Genomic DNA, 25,236 nt, shown 5'->3' on the forward strand with positions numbered 1-25,236 from the left:
TTGATCCTGTCATTATGATGTTAGCTAGTTATTTTGCCTGTTAGTTGATGCAGTTTCTTGATAGTGTCGATGGTCTCTAGATTTTGCTTTGTTTTTGCAGTGGCTGGTACTGGTTTTTCCTTTCCATATTTAGTGCTTCCTTCAGGCCTCTTATAAGGTGGGCCTGGTGGTGACACAATCCCTCAGCATTTGCTTGTCTGTAAAGGACTTTATTTCTCCTTCACTTATGAAGCTTAGTTTGGTTGCATATGAAATTCCGGGTTGAAAATTCTTTTCTTTAAGAAAGTTGCTTATTAGCCCCCAGTCTCTTCTGGCTTGTAGGATTTCTGCGGAGAGATCCGCTGTTAGCCTGATGGGCTTTCCTTTGTGGGTAACCCGACCTTTCTCTCTGGCTTCACTTAACATTTTTTCCCTCATTTCAACCTTGGTGAATCTGATGATCAGTTGTCTTGGGGTTGATCTTCTTGAGGAGCATCTTTATGGTGTTCTCTGTATTTCCTGAATTTAAATGTTGGCCTGTCTTGCTAGGTTGGGGAAATTCTCCTGGAAAATACGCTGAAGAGTGTTTTCCTACTTGGTCCCATTTTCCCCGTCACTTTCAGGTACACCAATCAAATGTAGGCTTGGTCTTTTCATACAGTCCCATATTTCTTGCAAGCTTTGTTTGTTCCTTTTCATTCTTTTTTCTGAAATCTTGTCTTCACACTTTATTTCATTAAGTTGATCTTCAATCTCTGAAATCCTTTCTTCCGCTTGATCAATTCAGCTATTTATACTTGTGTATGCTTCACGAAGTTCTCGTGCTGTGTTTTTCAGCTCCATTAGGTCATTTATGTTCTTCTCTAAACTGGTTATTCTAGTTAGCAATTCCTCTAATTTTTTTTCAAGGTTTTCAGCTTCCTTGCATTGTGTTAGAACATGCTCCTTTAGCTCAGTGGAGTTTGTTAGTACCCACCTTCTGAAGCCTACTTCTGTCAATTCGTCAAACCCATTCTCCGTCCAGTTTTGTTCCCTTCCTGGATTCTATATCATCCTCCTTCTTGGGTTTATTTCATCCTTTGGTGAGACACATCCTCCAGTAACTTCCTTAAAAATAATACATGATTGTTAATTTTTGAGACTTTGGCCCTCTGAATGTTTTTTTCTAACCTCACACTCAAGGGACAATTTGGCTAGATATAGAATTATAGGTAGTAAATAATTTTCTTTCAGAAATTGAAAGCACAACTGCTTTGTCTTCTAACAACTCCCAGTGTTGCGATTGAGAAAGTCTGTTGCCCTGATCCTTTTTATGTGACCTATTTTTTTCCCTTCTCTGCAAACTTTTAGTATATTTGATTTATCTCCAGTGTTTTGAGATTTCACAGTAATATGCATAGGGATTGTATCTTTTGTAATTCATTGTATTGGGTACTTAGCGATTTCTTTCAACAGAGAAGGTCATGTACTTCAGTTCTGGGGAATTTTCTTGCATTATTTCTTCATAATTTCTTTTCTTCCATTGTGTCTGTTTTTTGTCTTAGTCTGATGTCTAATAATCACTGGGACTGATGACCCAAACTCCTTCTCTCTCTCTCTTTCTCTGTGTGTTTCTTTTTTTCTTTCTTTTTTTTCTACTTCCTCAAAAGTATCTTTTAAATCTTCTTTTGTTTGATTTTGTTTTGGCTCTCATATTTTTATTTCCAGAAGTTCCTTTTCTCCCTATTTTCAGCATAGCCTTGCCACTCTCAGCAATGTTTTACTTCTTAAGATGTTGCTTTGATATAATCTCTCGAGAGTCCATTTTCAATTTTCTTCTGTGGTAGGGAGAGATCATTGGCCAACTGTGATGGCAGGGAAGAGCACCTAGAATTCTAAGTATTATATCCATAGACTTTCAAACAGTTCTCTTGTTTTCAGTTCTAAGCACAGCCATTTCTTCAGAAGTACTTGGTGCTTCCAGTTTCTGAGCTTCTCTAGGGTTCCAGTACATGTGCTTTTTGACTTCATCCACCCTGCCATTGGTACTTGCTTTCTGCTTTCTCAGATTTATTGTCAGTTATCTCTTGCCCATCTGCTTTTTACCCTCCAAAATTTTGATGACATCTGTTTTGTGGTTACCTTGCCACTAATTCCTTTGCCTTGTGAGGTTTTTTTTTTTTTCTCTCCTTTGTCATTTTTGTGAGAATTTGGAAGGGCATGCAGATAACTACATGTGCTCAATCCCCCATCTTTTTTCAGATGGTCCTCTATGTAGGACTTTGTATATGTTGCCAAGTCATTTGGAGCTGGTCTTGCTGCCAAAGGAAATCAAGCACTGGCATATATACTGTGTTTCCTTGTTTCTAATTTACCATTGGTTGTAAGGTACTGTTTATTTAGGTGCAAGTTTGATGAAAACAACACTATATTAAATATACACATTGATTATAAGATACATAAAATTTCAGAAACTCTCAAGTGTGAATTACAGTGACTTTAGAATTAGTAAATTTTTGTGGATCACATGCTTGATATTCATTTTCTTTAAAGAAGTTTCAGGTTCTGAAAATGAATATATGATTTCTATTTTTATTGCGATAGAGATTTTGTTAGATACTAGAAATTATAACTCTCTTCTTTGTACTAAATTCCTGGACATGGTTCTATTTTATTTGCCATACTCTGATGTAATTGTATTCATTATTTTTCTCCTCCATCCCCAAGCTCCCCACTAAGTTTTGATCTCCTCAAGAACAAGTTCTTTGGCTTGTTAACTTCATGTTGTGAATGCCTAGCATGGTGCCGCTCAGTGGTTGCACTTAGTAGATGCTTTGGAAATGTAGGTTGAACCACACTAAAAATAATTGGAAGATAAAATGATATCCAGTGAAACTTCTTTTTTTCACATAGGTATTTTTGAGATCAGACTCATTATTTTAAGGATATTGAATATTCATGAAAGAGAAACACATTTATTGAACAATTATTTGCTACAAATTTTCAAATATGTTTTTCCATTTACTCTTCTATGTCTTAATATAGAACTAAAAAAGCATAGGAAACATTTTTGTTAACCTTAACTTGTTTGGGCTTTAGGGCAAAACATGATCGTAATCTAGAATCTTCCTTATTTTATTCTACTGATTTTTAAATATCAGGGAATAATTTCCTACTATATTAGGGCATTAACATTTTAAGCTGATGATGTATGCCTGTGTTAAATATATTATGGTGAAATTGATCCCTTCTCAGGGGACCTTGGTGGTTTATTCACAGGCTTTCATTTCAATAAGAAAAGGCTGTTCTTTCCTAAGTTATCTACTTTGGTTCTCTATTCAACCATTGAAACAAAATACTAAAAATTTTATATAACTGAGAACACTGTGACAAACTGTTAGTAAAGTTGAAAGCAAACAATCAGGGAAGAAAGTGAAGGAAGATCCAATTACAATATTAAAGAATTCACTGAAGAATTCTTATAAATTGTGACTATTTAGGGCTTGTTTACATTTCATTAAGAACTTGCCATAAAGACTAAGGGGCTGAGAACTTAATGGGTGCCACTACCAAATAAGGGTAGTCAAAATAGAAATAAATCTTCTGCGATATAACACGGTAACTTAACAGGAAGACTTTATTTACCAATCAGCCATAAATATTAATGATTCATATCGGAGTTTACTTTTATATCATCTGTGAAGTTTGCTAGGCAATAGTGGGAAGATTCTTTAGGGCATAAGAAATATCAAATTTAATCCAATATTTAGATACATCAATTTACTTATAAACTATTGATATACTAATTTAAAATACTCCTTAGTCATTCAGTTAACTTTCTCCAAGAGCTTTCTAAGCAAAGTAAATTAAAATAAAAGTTTGTCAGAAGATAGTTTCCATAGATATCCCTTTCCATGGATTAATTATACAAGTCTAAACTGACATTTGTCTCAGGGGTCAAAAGGCTCCATTTAGCATAGCACTTAGGCAGAGGGAAAGAGAGTTGAAAGAGCACTGCACAGATAATCTGTGGACAGAAATTTTAGTCCTAATTGTTTCTCTAACAAGATGATTGAATTTGTACAAATTACCCTCATAGATTTCAGTTTCCATATTTGTAAATTAAGGGGTTTAGGGCCTGTCAGAGTTGATTTATGGGAGAGGAGGCACATGGACTCTTTGGAGAAACTGCTATTCCCTGCCCAGAAAAATAGTTTTAAGAATACATGAAAAAATATGTAACACACACACACACACACACACACACAATTTGGTACATAATTTCAGAAGGCTCTTGTGAGGATTAAATGAAGTAATGAATATAAAGTGCATTTAGTAGGTATTTTAAAATGTTATCCACCTTTCTCTTCCCCATGTTAGGAGGGTTCTTTAACTTCTAAGTTTTTCTAGAAGCCATAGAAAACAGTTTTTCAGGTCTCTTTTGGAAAAGAAATATTTAAAAGTATACAACTATCAAGTTGCATGAGATATTTCACTTTTTATAAGAAGCCATTTCTTTCAGCACTTACTAGAGTTTGTTTTTCAGAGGAGTGGGTAGCAATCTGTCATCAAAGTGTTGACAAGTGAAATCTGACAAGGTAGAGGTGGTATAGCTGCGGGCCACTCCAAAATTTTCCACTATCTTTTCTATGTGTAGATAAAGGATTTCTCTTATTTTTTTCATTCTAGCTCACTTCATAACAGTCTTTGATTTCTATGCTTTTCAAAACAATAACCTTGAATTGACAAATTATTTTGATATTTAAGCATTGGTTTAGATAAGAGCATTTCAGTGTTCTCTTGCCTTTATTTTAGCTATTTAGGAGTTATTCCTGAAATTCAATTTATTTTCTCTTCAAAGTTACATTTTTTTTTCTATTTATTCAAGTGTAGCATAAAATTATACTTACAGAGTTTTAATCTAGAATTAATTATCATTGTTACATTGCTAACATTTATGTTTTCTATGTCCGTTTATTGTTGTGGTTGAGGTACATCCTAAAAAGAATGAAGTTCATATTTTTGAAGGTCAGAAAAGTAGGTATCTGTGTTGAGTGGAGGTGGTAAGAGAGGATGATGATGATTATTGTTATTTGCTTATGCAGGCATACTTCCCCCCAATGCCTGATATAAACTATTGCAGTTATTTTTTGAGGTCATGGAAAAAATGCACTTCAACTAGATACAAGTCTCTTTGGGATAATGGAAAATTGTGTGCAGCAAAATATTTAAAATGAGCATTAGCAAACAAGATGTTTGTATTAATAGGAACCTAGAAAATGACTATGCAAAGGTCAGCACCGATCTTTAAATATTAGTGAAATTTAATTTGTTGCATGTAATGAGTAGAAAGAAGAGGAAGCAGACCACAATGAAGAAGCCATTGATAAATTGTCTAAATGTCAAAACTGCTTATAATATGGAAAATGTTAAATTGACAAGATCTATTTGATTAAGTGAATTAAACCGTTTGAACAATGCCCTAGAGAAATATTTTCCAAATTTAACTATAACAGAAGATTTTTAAAGATTTTTGCCACAATTTCTTTGAGGAAAGTGAAGTGATTCCCACTTTTCTTTCTAGGCATAGAATTTGTTCTAACCGCTTTTAGTAAGAATGATGCACAGATTATCTTGGAACATAGAAATCTGTCACCTTTTGCTTCATGTTGAAATAGCATCGTCTGACCAGTGGTTAGCAGCTGTGAAGAACCACAGTCTGGCTGGGGTCTAAATCTCTGGCACTTTGCATAGCACTAGCTTAATTGAGTTTAAAGAGCTTTTTATATTATGCCCAGTTTTTTTTTTTAAATCCGTTTCTACATTCTCTTATTTTCTTCATATATAATGTTAGTGAAAAAAATTTTAAATGACTAAACATGCACAAACTTCATAACAAAGAATTAATATTATTCATACACACATAGGGATAAGGAACTTAATAGAAAGATGAGCAAAATATAGGAACAGGTAATTTATAGAGGGAACAAATTGTTTTAAAAATCCATAAAAAGATATTTGGTTTCATTAATGAATGGAAAAATGAAACTTAAAATTACAAGATAAATTTTCACCTACCAGGTTGGCAACAACTTAAAACTTGGATAGTGCTGCATGCTGTTGAGGATATTGGAAAAAGTACAGTCATGTTATGGGTGGAAATGTAAATTTACCAATCATTTTGGAGGCTAATTTGGCAATACCTATCAAAATGTAAAGTGTGCATGTATATTTTCATGGTTATATTATTTGTAAGGCAAAAATTAGAAACAGATTGTTTATTAAGAGAATGGATAAGTCAATTATGGTCACTATTCAATTGAACATATTGTGGCTATTAAAAACTTAGGTAGATCTATCTGTTTATGCTAACAGAGTATCCATGATGTGGTGTTCAGTGAACAAAGCAAATTGTATATCTAAAAAAAATTTTATCTTTATGAAAATGCAAAACAAACAAGTCAGTATGGGTGTGCATGTGTTGTAAGTACATTTAGAAAGTCTGGAAGGCCACATGCCACACTGTGCAGTGGCTTCCTTCAGAGTGAGGAGGGCAGCTTGGAGGAGAACACATTAATTTTTACATCAAATACTTCTGTATGTTTGCATTTTTTAAAAAACAATAAGTACGTGTTACTATTGTAATGTTAAAACCTGAAAGAAACAAAAGACCTGTTGGGCCTGGTGGCTCACACCTGTAATTCCAGCACTTTGGGAAACTGAGGCTGGCAGATTACCTGAGGTCAGGAGTTTGAGACCAGCCTGGCCAACATGGTGAAATGCTGTCTCTATTAAAAATACAAAATTAACCTGATGTGGTGGCTCACACCTGTAATCCCAGCTACTTGGGAGACTGAGGCAGGAGAATCGCTTGAAACTGGGAGGTGGAAGTTGCAGTGAGCTGAGATCGCGCCACTGCACTCCTGCCTGGCTGACAAGAGTGAAACTCCATCTCCAAAAAAGAAAGAAACAAACAAAAGACCACACAGAGGCCTAATGCATTTAAAAGGGTTTTTTTTTTTTTTTTTTTTTTTTTTTTTTTTTTGAGACTTGGTCTTGCTCTGTCACCTAGGCTGGAGTGCAGTGGCAGGATCATAGCTCATTGCACTCTCCAACTCCTAGGCTTGAGCCATCCTCCTCTCTCAACCTCCTGAGTAGCTAGGTATACAAGCAAGTGCCACCATACCTGCCTAATTTTTATTTATTTTTTGTAGAGACAGGGTCTTACTATGTTGCTCAGGCTGATCTTGATCTCCTGACTTAGAGCAATCCTTCTACCTCGGCCTCCTAAAGTCCTTGGATTATAGATGTGAGCCTCTGCACCTGGCTTTCTGTCTTCATTTTTTGCACACTTTGAGGTTATAAAGCTTGTTTTAAAAATAGGGACTTAGATAGTATTTTTAACATAATGCTTTGTGCTTTTGCATTTTGCTTCTATTTAGTTGCTTAGTGTTATTTGTTAAATCTGAAATTTTATAATTAAAAATATTACCTTTGGTATTTATTGAATACTTGCAGTAGTTGCTCATTTTCAAATAAATATGTCCTGAATACTTACACTTAATATTTAGGTTGAAAAAGTGTCCTAGGCTTCTGAACTGATTTAGAACTTTATATACCATGAGATGACACTTGTAAAAGAGATCTAGATACACATTTAATAATAAATTTAATAATAACATTAGAAGGTAAATATCACTAAGGGAGTTAGAACATTTATTTGATAATTGCTATTTGCCTAAAATTAAAGGATAACATTTTTGGTATTATAGACAAGTAGTTATGTAATACTCACTAATAATGCTGAGCACTTTTCATCTTCAAAGCATTATATAATACTAGTTAATCCTTACAACACCCTTACAAATGTAGGTCAATATCATTATCCCTATTTTTGCAGGTGGGGAAATTGAGGTAGAAGTTAAATGATTTGGAGTCAGTTTGTCATAGCAGGATTAGAATGAAGGCATTTTTGGCTTACAGCCCAGCATTCAGAACAATAGAACCACACCTTTAGCAGACTTAATTTGTATGTACTTGATAAAACATTACTTCTCATTAAATCATATTGAGGTCATCTCTACATTAAAATTCAGAACCAACAAGTTTGATCCCTGTATAACCACTTCACACACACACACAGACACAGACACACACACACAGACACACACACACACACACACACACACACCCCATTTTCTCTTTCGAGGCTTTCTTGACACTGTATTATCTTAGTCTGCCTTTTAAATTGACTCTTTATTGGAGAATTACCAGACTATCTATCTTTGACTTTATGTTTCTTCTGTGATCTTACTCAATGGCTTTACTCTCTATTTAGAAAATTCCAAAGTAGTTTTTATGTAGTCCAGGCCTCTCTTCTGTATTTCTAGCTACCAGCTAGGCATATCTACCCAGAGCACTTCCTTGTACCTTTATCTCCCACTGAGTCTAAAATTCAACTTATTAACAAAACTTGCTCTTCTTCGAGACTAACCTGTTTCTATGTGTGTTTCAATCCAAGTCCTGCCCTTGAAACTAGGATCAACTAGGTGGGAATAAGTCTGGGTAAGGGGTTCCTGGGAACTAGGTGTGGCGAAGAAGAATAGTATTCATGGGTTCTTTGACAGGATGAAGAAGTTGAATCACAGTTTAAGAAGAAGAGCCAGAGTTACAAACTGAGGGGCAAGGTAGAAGTAAAATAGGAGACCACGTAGCCAGGTTAGTAGCTAGGAACATTGAGGTGTGTGGGTTGAGTAGTTGAGGCAGTCATTGTGAACAGATGGAATGCACTGGCACCCATTTACTGGGCACATGATGATGCAGGCATGCCTGTTCAGTGAAGGCATGGTCAAGGCAAGGGGCACTATATGGGCAGTAACCAGATCCCCATCCATTGATGGTCACTCCAGATTCTTTTCTCTTACTCCCTTACCGGTGCCCATATGCTGTTGATTCTTTCTTCAAAAGATCACTTAATCCCTTTCTTTCGTTATATTCCAGCTGCCACCATCCCAATTCAGGTCTTTGTTACTGAATATTAGTGTTATCTGTTCCTTTAATACCTTTCTATCAGGTCACTTGTATCAAACTTTCCTTCACTCCTCCAATATTTTACCTACCAGTTAATCTTCCAACAACAATTCTGATCTATTGGTTATTCTTTTTAAAAATACCTTCCCAGATTAGAAACTTCCTTACTCCTAGTTAGCTACCTAGCAAATATAAAGTCCTAATTCCTGAGCTTGGCAAACACTTCCTTATTATGGCCCTGATTTATCTCTTCTACCTGTGCACCAAATCAGATTGTTTATTATTCCTCAAATAAGCCTTGCATCTTTCTAATTTATACTTTTGGGTATTGTTCCCTCCTTTTTATCTATCTCCCTCTAGCAAAATCTGACAATCCTCAAATGCCCTTTGAACCCCCCTAGCCCTTTTTTTATGTTGCCAAATTAGCACTTACCACACACTTCATATTGTTTTTGTGATTATTTTATCTGCTACCCTGATTATATGGTGTTTCATAGTAGAGGCCCATTCTATAAAACTTTGTATCTGTGACTCAGTAAACATATACATAAAGTGCTCAAAGTGTTTGTGATATTTAATTGGTATTTAAATCTCATAAGGTCCTGTGAGGTACAAATGAGCCATTGTTTCTAGTACTCCATTCTTTGGGTACAATAGGTTAGTCTAAGCTTGAGGTCTCCTTATTTACCTTAGGTTCTTTGCAGTCTTCTGCTGATATACATCCATGTTAAATGTCTTATTGATGCCATGCTATGATTTATCCTTGTTATAACTACAGCAATGTCTTCTATTTCTTAATTCTTTCTTTGCTATCATGTTTCACATTTGGATTTTCTTTGCCCTCAAGCTTCCTGTCCTTCCCGTGGCTACCAAAATAGCTGACTTAAACTGGGGAACTGCATAGCATACTTTACCCTGGGGAGAGTACAGGTATTTTGCAGATTTATTCAGTGGCAAGTAATCTCTACTTCTAAAACATATATTTTATTTTTCAAAAGGAGATTATCAACAGTATACTAGTGAAACTATTTCTATTTTGCATATTACTTTCTCAAAATTTATTTTCTCAAAATTTGCATATTACTTTCTCAAAATAATTAGTAAAATTATTCTTAAGACAAATAAACATTAATTTACTCTAATGTAACCCAAATTGGAGTGAAGGTATTAAACACTGAAAATTTTTAAGGATGTAAGTAGAAAGTGAAAAGGGGCTTTCTAGGAGTCTCACATCTCTGTCCTCAAAATTTGGGCAATCATAGATTGCCCCCTGTATAAAAAAGAGCAGCCGTCCTAAACGTACGTGAAGCTTAATTTAAATCATGCTGTTTATTGTCTCATGTAGGAAGCTTGGATTCAAAGTGGCCTTCTGAGACTGTCATCAACAGCCTTATATAATTAAAGAGCAAATTGTAAAAGTTAAAAAGGTGTTTAAAAATAAATGAAGTTACATTATGGGTGATTTTTTGTTTGGGTTTTTCATTCTACTATTTTCATTTGGATAATTCTTTTTTCCTATTCAATATTAAATAGTTGGACAACTTGCTATATGTTTTATTCATTCATTCTTTCATTCATTTCTCCCAATACAGCTACTTTTATTACAGTTCTATGCCATGTACATTGGGTTTTATTGATCAGAGAAATGTACAAGGGCACTAAGTGGGGCAGCATTGCTCAGCTTACTTTGGTAGATGCCCCCTGACTATTTCACTACCTTTTTAATCCCTGCCCACACCCCCTTCTGAAAATGCAGAACTCAGCATTCTTCTGAAATTCTTTTCTTCTCTCCTTCAAAACAACTATTTATTTTTATTTTTATTTTTTATTTTTTATTATTATTATACTTTAAGTTCTAGGGTACATGTGCATAACGTGCAGGTTTGTTACATATGTATACTTGTGCCATGTTGGTGTGCTGCACCCATCAACTCGTCAGCACCCATCAACAGGTCATTTATATCAGGTATAACTCCCAGTGCAATCCCTCCCCCCTCCCCCCTCCCAATGATAGACGCCGGTGTGTGATGTTCCCCTTCCCGAGTCCAAGTGATCTCATTGTTCAGTTCCCACCTATGAGTGAGAACATGTGGTGCTTGGTTTTCTGTTCTTGTGATAGTTTGCTGAGAATGATGGTTTCCAGCTGCATTCATGTCCCTACAAAGGACACAAACTCATCCTTTTTTATGACTGCATAGTATTCCATGGTGTATATGTGCCACATTTTCTTAATCCAGTCTGTCACTGATGGACATTTGGGTTGATTCCAAGTCTTTGCTATTGTGAATAGTGCCGCAGTAAACATACGTGTGCATGTGTCTTTATAGCAGCGTGATTTATAATCCTTTGGGTATATATCCAGTAATGGGATGGCTGGGTCAAATGGTACTTCTAGTTCTAGATCCTTGAGGAATCGCCATACTGTTTTCCATAATGGTTGAACTAGTTTACAGTCCCACCAACAGTGTAAAAGTCTTCCTATTTCTCCACATCCTCTCCAGAACCTGTTGTTTCCTGTCTTTTTAGTGACTGCCATTCTAACTGGTGTGAGATGGTATCTCATTGTGGTTTTGATTTGCATTTCTCTGATGGCCAGTGATGATGAGCATTTTTTCATGTGTCTGTTGGCTATATGAATGTCTTCTTTTGAGAAATGTCTGTTCATATCCTTTGCCTACTTTGTGATGGGGTTGCAAAACAAATATTTATACACAAATACAATATTTGAATAATACAAGCTTAGTCTTGACTACTTCCTCCAGGCAGATTTTTCAAACCAGGAAATTACCAGCATTGTTTTTAACTGGTGGCACACTTGAGTAAGATTCAAGATGTTTAGAGGTCTTTAAAAAGCTTGTGTCCTTTAAAAAAACCTGCAGGACATATAAAGCTTGAAGACTAAAAAGGATATTGATTTGGTCCTCTCCCACCTTGCCCATCTACTTATTATTATAGATTTTTACACACTTGTTTTATTTACTCCATTAATTTTCTTTAGTTTTACCTGATCTTCTTGGGAGATATTTGAAGTTAAGGAAAAAAGGAGGATGAATAACCCACATTTGACTGTCTTCTCCCCACTCCCCCGCTAATGCATGACCACTTGCAAAGCTCCCTCCTTAATCACACAGATCTTGGGGAATCCACAAGAGTTGTGACATTTTGTTGATAAACCAGTCCAGTCATCTACTAATGGACATTGGCCATTTTCTTCTCATCCATGAACCCACTACTTGCTAATTATTGCTGCTATTTCTTCAGATGATACAGGCCACTCCTTGACCACCCATGTCTGCTTTTGCTGGATACAGATTCTGCTTTGTCTGGATACCACCACATTCACCATTCCTGCTTACTTTCTGCTGCACACCACTTCCTGCAGCCACTTCTCCATTCTTTTTTTTTTTTTTTGAGATGGAGTCTCACTCTGTCGCCTAGGCTGGAGTGCAGTGGCATGATCTTGACTCACTGCAACCTTTGCCTCCCGGGTTCCAGAGATTCTTCTGCCTCAGCCTCCCAAGTAGCTGGGATTACAGGTGTGTGCCACCATGCCCAGCTAATTTTTGTATTTTTAGTAGAGATTGGGTTTTGCCATGTTGGTCAGGCTGGTCTCGAACTCTTGGCCTCAAGTGATCCATCTGCCTTGGCCTCCCAAAGTGCTGGGATTGCAGGTGTGAGCCACCGCGCCTGGCCAGCTTCCCCATCCTTATATGATAGGTCCCTTGTGGGGCCACAAAGGGGTCCTTTAATAAGTAGGAGGAGAATGTCTCTCTCCTTCTTTCATCCTGTGCTTTTTAATGGGAAACTAGAACAGTGTTGTTTGTACATCAGAGCATTTTGAGAAATATCTTGTATATTTTTCTCAGTCTTCCCACCACCATTGGACCTACATATGGATCGTGGGTGCTGAGCTGGAAGACAAGTCCAGGTCATAGACTCTATACTGTACTATGCTCAGGATTTCCCGTGTTCAAATGTAGAGAATTAATGGCTTGACTCTTGGCTTTGAAGCTCTTCACAGATCTCATTTTGCTTATTCTCCTTGAAACACTATAATTTTTGATTAATTTAGGACTTTCAAACTTAATGAAGATATGGGGAGTGGACCTATCAGTTTTTCAAGTAAAAGGTGTTTTTCTGCCTCTTAGAAATAGCCAGTGTAGATTATAATGAAAACTACACTACACTCTCCATTTCTGTTATCAGGAGAAAGTTTTGACAAATTATTACTAAATTGATTTAAACTGAAATACAGAATTTCAAGTGTTATCTTCTTTTGATGTGTAAGTAAAGGTGCAGTCTTTTGGTTTTATCTATAAAATTTTATCTGTATTTAATTTACATGATAAGACTTTTTATATAGCAACAAACAGCTAAACTTCAGCCTTGTCTTATGCAAGTTGTCATAAATTAGTATTACTGGTATCTGAATAAAAACTAAATTGAGGAATATAACTTATTTTTCTAGTATAGTATAGAAGTTGGTGACTTTTGATGCTGAATGTCAGAGGAAGTATACACCTGTTTTACCATCTCTTTTCTTTCTTACTTGCAATGGAATATTAACCCATTTGCATGTCCTAATTCAAATACCTTCTCTTGTATAGTAACTTCTCCACATCTGGATGTTTTTCCTTCATAAACCGCCTATTGTACTTAGTAGTTATTTATTTCATACTGTGAGATTACCACATAAGGTCAGAGATCATATTTATTGTTTTATTTTTTTCCATACAAATTTGCATAGTGATAGATATACTGAGTAACAGCAAGCAGCAACTGCAGTGTTAAGGTAATTGAGTAAGTGTATCCTGAAAGCAGTCCTGATGTAGGTACTTTATTATACCCATTTTATAGCTGGGGACTCTTAGAAATAGAGAAGTTAGGTAATTTGTCCAAGTTAGCTACTAAGCTGAGAAATTAGAATAAGAAAACAGGCAGGCAGATTCTAGAATCTACACATTAAGCTAAATAGATGAAAAATAAATATTTAATTCATTAACTGATATTTTAAAACAAACATTCCAGACCTCACATTTCCAAATGAAAAGGCTGCAGTTTACATATTCTAATACGGTAAGTATTTTAGTTAAGAAAAAAGCTTAACTGTAAGATGACAATTCTAAAATTAGCCTCATAAAACTAACTGAAAGCAATTCCAAAGAACACTGCATTGGAAACATTTTCAGTAATAGTAGGCTCACTAGAGTCACTTCCAAAGTGACAACTCTGAAAGATAATACTCAGTTTAACTGAAAAATTAGTAACTAGCTTAATATCCCTTTTTCTCTACTGCTTGCTGATAATGAACTGCATTCTTTCTCTTAGTAATGCAGTCCACTAGCTTTCCAACTCCAAACCTGTATACAATGGCAGCCAGCATTTAGGCACAGCAGGGCAGATCTGGGGATTGAGGGATTCCTTATTTCATCTCTTACCTTTAAAGGCATTTAATGCATGGAAGAAAGTAAATTCAGATCAACCCAAAATTTACTATTGTAGCCTGTTTCCTCCTTACCCTTTCTAGCTTCACCTTTCTATCACTATCCACTGTGCACCTTAATCTACTTTCATCCTTGGGTCATGCCATCTCTTTTTTTTTTTTGAGATGGAGTCTTTCTCTGTTGCCCAGGCTGGAGTGCAGTGGCACGATCTCAGCTCACAGCAAGCTCCGCCTCCCGGGTTCTCGCCATTCTCCTGCCTCAGCCTCCCCAGTAGCTGGAACTACAGGCGCCCGCCACCATGCCCAGCTAATTTTTTGTATTTTTAGTAGAGACGGAGTTTTGCCATGTTGACCAGGCTGGTCTTGATCTCCCGACCTCGTGATCCATCCACCTCGGCCTCCCAAAGTGCTGGGATTACAGGCATGAGCCACTGCACCCGACCGGGTCATGCTATATATACTATATATACTCCCTTCCTTAACGCTGTCTACCCCAATACAGTAGAATACTGTGGTTGCAAACAGACTCTGGAGCTAGTCTGTGTAGATCCAAAGCCTTCACCACCTGCTTGCTATGTGACCACTCTGTGCCTCAGTTTCCTCATTATAGGAATACTGATGGTACTACCTCAAAGAGTAGCTATGAGGATTAAGAGAGTTAATACATGTAAAATATTCAGAACAAGTAAGTGTTGTCTGTTGTTCACCATCATTTTCTTCCTCATCTTTTTCTCCATCATCATCATCATCATCATCATCATCATCATCATCATCATCATCTGGTGAAATCCTATCCTTCTTTGAGGACCCACTAACATTTAACAACTTCTCTGAGCTTTCTCACAGCCCAGCTGTTCAGTCAGGATTGGGCCCCTCTTCTGTGCTGCCACATTTTTCACTCTGCTGTTTCAGTCCGTAGCATACTGTATCGCATTAGTTCAACATGCATCTGTTTCTTGATTGTAAGTGCATTGAGGTCACATAAATGTAAGGATGAAGGGCAGGCCAAAGAAGTTTGTACTATGTCTGAAGTTATTTCGGATTATCAACCATATGGATACTATGGGAAATATTTTTAGTCACTCCTAATGTTAAAGAAGCTGAAGGATATTTCCTCCATTAAAATGTCTTAAAATATTTTTCAAGCTTCATCATTCAGAAGTTTACTGGAAAGAACATTTCTTTCATGATTCTATAAATAAAATGTCCATAGTTTAAGTTATTGTATGTATTTCTAATATGTAGTATAACATAAATACAGTGTAGTACTATATGTATTTCCAAGCAAACATTTGAAAATTATATAAATTCCTTTCAAACATTTGTAAAATGTTGACCTTTTTTCTAATGCAGGCTAGCCTTCTCCCAATCAGTCTAAATCAATGAGGTAGTATTTGATTAAAAAGAAAAGTATTGATAGTGTCCATCCCTAGCCCCTGCTAGGGGGAATACAAGATGTATATTATTACCATCTTGTTTTTTCAAAAAAAAACCCCACAGAATAAAATATCTGGATCCATCATGACATGCAGATTAACATACTAAGCTGAATGCTAATGTGGTTTCAGAGTTTACTTTTAAGTAATTATGTTTCTTATAATAGTAACTATATACCATTTACCTTGCAAATTTCACTTTAATTAGCCTGTTTGTATGTAGGATATTGTAAATATTTGCTTTATATACCAAAGATGTACCACAAAATGTGCTCGTACTTAATAACTACCAACAGATGTTTCCTTTCCTTAAAAATAAAACTTAAAAAAAATGCTTAAATACTAAATAATTCTAAATATACTCAGAGCCTTAACCAAACATATGCTATTGAAAACCTAAATACTATATATATTCTTCTTACCACATTTCTCAATGTGATGACATACTAAATCCAGGAAAAGGAGTGTATTTTTCCTCTTTCTAGAGTTTATTTCTGGATGGTTAACCAAGGATACACTAGAGCATGTTTATTCTAATGGACCATATTTCAAATAACAGTTGTGGTGAATGATTCTTTTTACTATTTTTAAGGTATCTTGGTTTTATTGGCAATAGAAGATAATTAATTGGCACTTCTTTTTAATTATTTTTTAAACAGGACAGAGATTCCTTCTGCCATCAGATGTCTTTCTGCTTGACTGAACTGCACCTGTGGTCTTTGAAGAATACCTTACACATTGCGGGTAAATGAGCTCTGGATTAATTTCAATATTTTTCAAATATGTTACACCATTATAAATAAGTACTAGCAAAGGTTAGAGTCTGAATTCTCCAGCTGGAGTTGCATTCTTTCTTTATTCTTAATGAAAAACTGGTTAATGGAAAATAATTCCTTTTAATTACTCTTACTAACTTAATATTTATAGCTTGAGTTAGGTTTTCAGTTTTGAAAATTAATCTTATTGGCTTAATGTTTGTTCTGTCAAGATACACACATGTTCAATTTTTTTTCTGGGATTCTTCATAATAACATTTATATTCATAAATATGTACAGGATAGCTAATGGTAAAGGCATTTCTATTTGATATTAAAATAACATTTCAAACTTATAGCTAAGATGTACAATTATTTTCATGTTCTTTGTTTTTCACATTTTTGGGGGGTAGAATAATATGTGTGTTTTAATAATGCTTATTAACATAGGATGTAGTATACTTTATAAGAAATATCTTTTAAAAAATCTTTAATTATACAAAGTAACACTTGTATTTAGGAGAAGAATATTATTTGTATCACTTAAGCATCATTATTAAGAAAATGGTTTACCTTACAAAGTATTGTTTCTTCATATCAAATATAGAATTAAGGATGATTGTGATAGTTTCATCAAGTTTATCTGCTTTAAAATGTAAATAGATTGAAATTTCAGTTAAAGTAGATTTAACATTCGTTTGCTTCCTCCTAAAACTCTTCTAAAATGCCAATAAAGGAATACAAATAAAGAAAGCATAAACCCTTTCGAGAGAGGGGACAACTGAAATTGGACAAATTTTGGAAGATGGGAGGGAAAGAGGAATTAGCAGAGCTGTAAAACCTGAATATAAATTGCCTGCAGAGGAGAGTTCCGGTGACAGCCAATTTATGACTCAAAATTCTGGAAAGATACAGAAATTTGAGGAGCCAGATATTGTAGAAGATGGTATGTATCATGAGAGCGACAGTAAAGGGACGTGAAAGTTTGCAGAAGAACTTGTGAGATACCTTTCATGCTGTGGAAATATTTAATTAAGGAGGCTCTAAAGTTGGGAACACCAGGGGCAGTGGAAGACCTGCTGAACAGAAAACAGGCATGAAATGGAAGGAAGCCTACATACTTATGGGTGAGGTCTTCTTAATCCCACTTGGTTCTGAGAATGTCATACCTATTTGTACACTTTCCAAGAAAGAAGGGGCTTGAGGTATTCCTCTCTGGAATGACTGAATGACCCTAGAAAGAAGACCTTTGTACATAGATGTTTGAGGGAATTCTTTGGTGAAATACCCTGGTCCTTGCCTGATCAGTGAAGCTCACCAGTTGGCAAGCTCTATTTGTCTACACAGGGCTTCCAATCAGTTTTTTAGTGCCTCACTTGTAAATACAAACAGAGAACTAAGGATCACCAGATATTTGAGGAATATCTTCAACAGGAAATAAAACAAAATGAATAGGTGAATGGATCTCTGAAGAAACAGAGATAATGTAGGAAGGGGGGAAAAAAGTACAACAGAGACCTAAGGAAAAATACTAAATCCATGAAGCAAGAAACAAAAACAGAAGCTTCAGAAAACATTTGAAATTATACAAATCTCTTGGAAATTAAAAATACGTTGCAGAAAAAAATTCAAAATTCAAAAGTGTAAAGAAATCTCAGAAAATAGAAAAAAGAAATCCCAAAGTGAACTTATTTTACTGCTGGTGGAAATCTTTAATTGAAATGTTTTCTTTTCTAATCATAATTCCCCATTTTTCATCTTTTTCCCTTATTCTCATATATCTAGGTTTTATGCTTCTTCAAGATGGTCAGTCTTTTAATCGCTTGACATTCTCCTAGTCCATTGGGACTTCTTCACTTATCTTCCTACCCATCTTGGACCCCATAGTTGGAAGTCTGAGCTATTCCATCTTGATCCCCTTTTACCCCTCGTCTTCTGTTCATGCCCAGCAAATGCCTTCCCTACCCCTCCGTGTGTCCTCAAGTTTTCTGTCCCTGTTCCTTCTATTCTGAGTCAGTGAATGGTTTTTAGAGAAGAATCACACAGTGGTGCACAGTAGCCCCATGGGAATAGTCTTCAACCCCAACTGCATTTTTGCAGGGCCTACCCGTTCTCTCTATTGGGACATTCTTCTGTTTAACCTTTTGTGAATCCCACTTCTTTAGGGCTCAGCTTTGTTAAGTCATTTAGAGAAGCCTTTCCTGCTATCTAGACTAAATTAGTAACCCTGTTAATGTGCTGTCATTATGCTCGATGTTTATTTTTAAAATGTTTGAAATAATCACAAACTTACAGAAAAATTGTCAGTACAGAGAATTTTTTTTCTTGAACCATTTGAGAGTTGTAGCCTGATGCTTTATCACCCCAAATACATTCATGTATATGTCCTACAAAAAGGATTTTGTCCTGCATTACTGTATAGCCATTGAAATCAGGAAATTAATAATGATGTACTTCAGTCTAAATGGACCAGTTCACCAATTGTCCCATCATTGTTCTTTTTTTAGGAAAAGGATTTTGTTACAGTGACACATTGCATTGTTACCGTGTTTCTTTAGTATCCTTCATTCTGGGTTATCCTTCATCCTTCTTCTCTTTTTTTTTTTTTAAACTTTCATGACCTTAACATTTTTGAAGATATTAGGCCAGTTATTGTGTAGGATGATCCTAAATTTGGTTGTATTTGAAATTTCCTCACAATTAGATTCAGGTTATACATTTCAGTGCATCCTATCAGGTGGTGCATAATTTCAATTTGTCCCTTTCCTGACGATATTCATGATTCCCTGATAAGATAGTGTCTGCAAGGCTTCTCCACTGCGAAGTTACTTTTTTCTTTGTGATAAGTATTTCACAGGGAAGTACCTTGAAATTATGTAAATATTCTGTTCCTCATCACACTTTAAATATATTATTATATATGATCAATTTATTTTATCTCTGTGGATTCAAGTTTTCTACTTTATGCAGTTGTAATAATATAGTCATATCATTATTTTATTTTATTTCATTATTTATTTTGATGTTTAAATTGTCCCTGATGTGGCCAGAGGGACCCTCTTCAGGCTGGCTTCTGTGTCTTTTTGACATGTCCCTGTCAAAATTGGAGCACTTTAATTCTTTCTGGTACAACAAATGTTCCAGACTCATGTTGTAATTTCCTCTTCCTAGCCTAGGAATCAGTCACTTCTCTAAGGAGCTTTATTCCTTTTAGAGGGTAAGGGTGTCTAGAAGCCAAGTTCTGCTTTAGGTGCACTCATTATTGGAGTATTGCTGTTCCCAGGCCCTCTTAGTGGACAGAGCTTGCAGAATGTATGTGTGTATGTATACACACATATTTACATCCACATTTATTTCTATATCTATCTATCTCTCTATATTGAAACCATGAGTTCACACTGGTACATCTCATTCCTATCTACCACCATAGGGTTCATTCTAATTTTCTCCCTTTCCATATTTGTATTTTTCTTCTCAGACAATGGGAAACCTGGAGCTCCCCTATTTTTTATTTATTTACTTAATCAGTCACCCTGTTTGCAGTCAATCCACTATCTCTGTGGCTGCTCCCTCCCCTGTATGGATACCCTTCTCACCCCATGTGGATTTGATATACCATGTTGGGCTGCCCCCATATGTAAGTGTTCTCCTTACCTTGTTTAGCCTCTAATACCCACACCAGGCCGTTGCTTCATGAGAATGTTCTTACCCTGCTGGAGTTCCAACACACCGTGTCAGGCTGACTCTCTGAATGGACACCTTCCTCATCCAGCTCTGGCACCCATTGTAGGGCAGGTTTTCTTAACTGGATGCTCTCCTTATTCTGCTTGTGTTTTGACAATCCCACTCTGGGCCAGATGCAGTAGGTCAGACTTGTGCAAATAATTCAGGATTCTTTATGATCTTCATAGTTCTATTCTAGAACTTGTGGCATATATTTGGATGTATGGAATGATGGGTATAATTATAGGGTGGAATATTTTAATAGAGATACTGTCTGCATATGTAGTGCCTATGGTTCTTAGATTTTAAAATAGCCTTTTTATTGAAGTATAATGTATGTACTGAAAAGTGTAAAGATCATAAGATTATGTTGTGAACCATCAGAATGTGAAAACACCCATAAAAATCACCATCCAGGACAACAATTAAAATATCCGTATCCAAGAAGTCCTACTCATGATTTTTCACAATAAATCCTTATTAGATATATTCAGTCTAACCAGTAGACATAAACTGCATTCTTTAAAATTGTATGCCTCTACTAATGGCATGATGAATAAAATAGAACTTTAACAAGTACACGCAATTGACTATTTTGAAAGACTATATTTGAAAAGTTAATTATAGCAGTAATACTTTTTTTTGAAGTTTTATCATTCAGTTTCAGAAAGTCTGGAGCAGTCAGTCACTAGGGGGCAGCCTGTACTGCTTCCACCTATACTCTTTATCCTTATGTTAGTAACTGAGAATTATTTTGTATGGAAGAAAACAAATGTTCCTTCAATGAAAGAAATATTTTATTATTCATAGATATGAAGAAAATGGACAAAATTATTTTGTTATCTTATATTTAAATTGGAATAATTCCTTGGTTAAATGAATCTTGACATCTGGGAAGCCCAACTTTGCTTCTTAGGTAGCCCCAGCAAAGTGTCCGAATTTAGGTTTAGAAGGGGTTTTCCCTGCCTAAACAAGTTTCAGATAATAATTTATCCAAACCTTCCTCTAATCTTCCCTTTCTCTTCTGTGGATTTCTCCCAAATGCCATAGGATAAGAATTAGACTCTTGAGCTAAATTGGAGAAAAGAAAACCACAGCTCAGAATCCAACAGGGCATTTTCTTCCATCCACTGATTTCATTTGGCATTGCTTAGTGGCAGTTCCTTTTGGTAGCGCCCTGTGAAAAATATAAGAGGATGTGTGAAAGAGAAAACTTGGTCTTTCTTGATTTCAGTTCTTTACTAATCTTTTTCTCATGCCATTCTAGTTTTGTGTAAATCTTTTCTCATTAGATTGATAAACTTTCCAGTTTCTGCATATCCCTAGAATACATGAACTCATCTCCAGATGCTTTTGAGCCATTTTATTTCTAGTAACATAAGGAGACTGTTTCTGCTTTTTTCCCTACCCTTCCCCTAATATAGTATGGCTTGGCTTCTTATTCTCGGGGACTTTTTAATCATAATTTAATGTTATTTCTTCCTTTCTATAGATAGAAACATTGGGATTTACCAGTATTATGACAAGAAAGATCCACCAGGTAAAGTACCTATTCTGTGCAATTAATTTTTATTAACTAAGTATTCTAAACCATGAAATACTGACCATTAAAAACGCTCTTCTTATGAGCTTTAGATAAATTCTAGAATTTTAAGAAAAGTCTGTTCAATTCTTTAGAAAAATGCTGAGGTTGATATCTATCTGTTCTATATAAAATAAAGTAGTATTGAAAAAATGCTGTAGAAGGACATGAAAATTTTCATTTTCCTGCTGATCAGGCTGATAACAGGGCAGTCTATTCACGTTTATTTATCAGTGTCCCAGTAGAGGGCATTGTTAATGCATGGGTCCTACTGATGCTGGCCTCCTGGATCCTCACCTGATATCTGAAATAGGCATTTCTGAGTGAATGATCAATTTTCTTTATCTGATTAATCCTGTTAATCCCAGAAGTTTTATGATGGGCCAAAAGGTCTTTCTAGCTAGAGTTACTTCCTGTTTTGGTCTCCGTTGAAGTGGGCTTGTGTGAGCATCCTGTGTGCTTAGCTTAGTGGTTAATAGGCTGACTTCATGGTTCTGATGACAGACTGAAGCAGCTTCTGTTCTGGGCTCTGTTGCAGTTCTCTTTCCTATCTGATGAGATTGGAAGCTCAGGATATTGGTCCAGCTGTTGTGCCCTTTCACTGCAAATTTAGGAAATATCTCTATGAAATGAAAACATCCAAATTATGGCCTTTTTTTCAACTGTCTTTTTAGAATCTAAGCATAATTTATTAATCTCAATAATGCATGTAATGTTAATAATACATTATACGTGTACATATTAAAATGTAAGGCATTATAATAAAAATAAATTCTACTTTTGTTTTTTTCTTTCTGTCCCTTCTGCTACAATATCAGCGACAGAGCATGGTAACTTAGAAGAAAAGCAGAAGCTGGCAGAGTGTAAGCTTACTTTATATTTTTTGGAATTATTATAAAACTGGAAAGTTCAGTATTATAAAATATTCATCTGGAACAAAGAGGAAACATTATTCCCTCCAAATTTCTTAAATTCCCATTACTTAGAAATATAAACATATGAGTAACAATTGTATTTGTCAGGCCTTTCGAATTTAGACCATTGAAATCTCTATTCAGTTTTGATAAAATGTATGTTTATATAAACATAAACTTTCATAATGAACTATATGTTAGTATATTTAAGATAATTATACCAAGCTTAAATTCTGATAGTAACATTTAATTATTCATACTTTGCCTAAATTAACATGTCTTACCCATTTTTAAGAAAATAATATTTGTAATATCAGTATTAGCATTTTATTCACTCTAGTCTTTTCTGATCTCCAGTATATGTTATATATATTATGGCGACAATGTAATATGGTTTTAATGACATAAATTAAATATACATTAAGATTTTTTTGGATTATGGCTAGAGCTGAAAATCCCATTTGTTCTCTTGTTTTTTAAATGGTTGAACTGACATTTAATTTAAAAAATAATGTATTAGTAGCTGCAACACAGATTTAAAAATTTGCACATACGTTCTACATCAAAATTGTTTAGATACCCAAATTCATTTGCTGAAATAAGATATATAGCAAGTCTACTCTCAAATTTAAGTATCTATGTATACTACATATGTATATGTACATGCAACACACACGTAAGCACAAATACACATGTAACTCTTGTTTGGAATTATTAATGAGGAGAATCCAAAGATGAATTCATTTTTCTGATAAAATAGATATGAGTTTAACATTTAAATTATTTTAAGCAGAACTATTTTTAATTTATTTTAGGCTAACATGATGACTCTACTAAATAATTTTATCTTTCAATTAAATTTATTTAAAGCAAAACAAAGGCTTATCATTATTCAATTGTGGTGTATACTTTAAAGAGAACTGTTTTAAATTAAAAAGAGCACTATTAGGGCCTAATTTGTTAAAACTTGGATTTCCCTCAGATTTTTCCATAGTTTTAAAATGTGGAGCTTTAATGCCTAACTTCATATATTTTTATGTACAGTTTTATTTTTTATTTCTTTTCATTTTATTTGCTCATTATATTCATTTACTCATGATAATTTTTTTTTTTTTTTTAGGTCTGAGTAGGTTACTTGTAGAATTTAGAATTTCTTTTGGATTCAACATTTAATTATTTACATGAAAAAGTTAGCAAAGAGTACATCATTTACCATGAATTACTTGATTCACAAGCCTAGCAAACTTTCCCTGGGATTCTCCAAGCCTTGTTGGTTGTCATCGTAAAATTATGATTAGGGAGATTGTTTTGTGGTAAAAATCCTGTTCCTATGACAAAGCCTTTCAAAAGGCTGTCATTTGATGATGGAAATGAAGCCCACTTCCTCTCAATTATAGAGGTGTTTTATTTTAATCTTCCTAAGGCACACTGCTAAGCAGAATTTCCTTTTTAAATCTTGTTTAACTAACTGTAGTACATGTTTTATTTGCCAGCACGAGATTATCCTTGGACGCTCAAAAACAGACGCCCAGAAAAACTCCGAGACTCACTCAAAGAGTTGGAGGTATCTTTCAAAAAGTTTCAAAAATGGCAACAAACAAATCTGTTTTTAAAACATCTTTCAACAGCTTTAATTTTCATAAAGGATCAACTCTCATGGTGATGATAGCTTTGCTTTTGTCCAGTGATGAGTTCCAAAACAGTTGCATCTTTGTGTGGCATGTTGATCTTTTTTTGCTTGCAAATCAGAGGCACTTTAATGACAATGTGTATAGCCAACTATGCTCTCTCTTTTTCTGTTGTACTTCAGGAGCTGATGCAAAACAGTCAGTGTGTGCTGAGCAAATGGAAGAACAAATATGTCTGTCAGGTAAAATGGTTTGACAAGCCTTTGCAGTGTTTAACCAATGGAGCTGAAAACTATGTAGTAATTGGTATTCTTGTGTTATGTTAGGTAATAGACAAAAACTTTTTTAGCAGTGGTTATTTCATAGTTTGAGTTCTACTTGTTCTAGAGCTAACATTAGACAGATTGACACAGGCCACCAGGCTCATTAATCAGTATTAATCAGTATAGTTGTACTGACATACAAACACTAATAAAAATATTTTCATATTGTATTTTTTTGTTTGAAGTTGTCTGAATGCTGTAGTAGATGTTTGCTGGCATAGATTTAATAATATTTTTGAGTGAAGATGAAACCACAGGGCAAAAGACTTTTTGGCATACTATTCTTGTAAGCATTTGTGAATGTCATTGCTTACGCAAATCAACAAGCCAACTACACACAGTTAGACCTATGATAACAAGACATTTGGTCCTACTTTTTGAACCCTCTAAGCTGTGATGTTTACTATGGTAGCCACTAGTCATATGTGACTGAATAATTAAATA

General features: G+C 35.1%; 1 protein-coding gene across 17 annotated transcripts in view; it reads left to right on the forward strand.

Moving 5' to 3' along the window:
- The window catches only part of WDPCP (WD repeat containing planar cell polarity effector), a 487,362-nt gene that overhangs the window by 85,633 nt on the left and 376,493 nt on the right, over window positions 1–25,236 (forward strand). For all 17 annotated transcript variants that reach the window (XR_012422331.1, XR_001484464.4, XR_012422332.1 and 14 more), the window contains exons 2-6: window positions 16,527–16,611; window positions 21,838–21,885; window positions 22,746–22,790; window positions 24,335–24,405; window positions 24,652–24,711. Coding sequence is in view for 13 of the 17 variants with exons in the window: in XM_015433598.3 (XP_015289084.2) it covers window positions 16,551–16,611; window positions 21,838–21,885; window positions 22,746–22,790; window positions 24,335–24,405; window positions 24,652–24,711 (285 nt within the window). In the remaining 4 variants the exon portion in view is untranslated. The remainder of the gene's footprint in view (window positions 1–16,526; window positions 16,612–21,837; window positions 21,886–22,745; window positions 22,791–24,334; window positions 24,406–24,651; window positions 24,712–25,236) is intronic.

This window comes from Macaca fascicularis, chromosome 13 (assembly GCF_037993035.2).
Source record: "Macaca fascicularis isolate 582-1 chromosome 13, T2T-MFA8v1.1".
Classification (NCBI taxonomy): domain Eukaryota; kingdom Metazoa; phylum Chordata; class Mammalia; order Primates; family Cercopithecidae; genus Macaca; species Macaca fascicularis.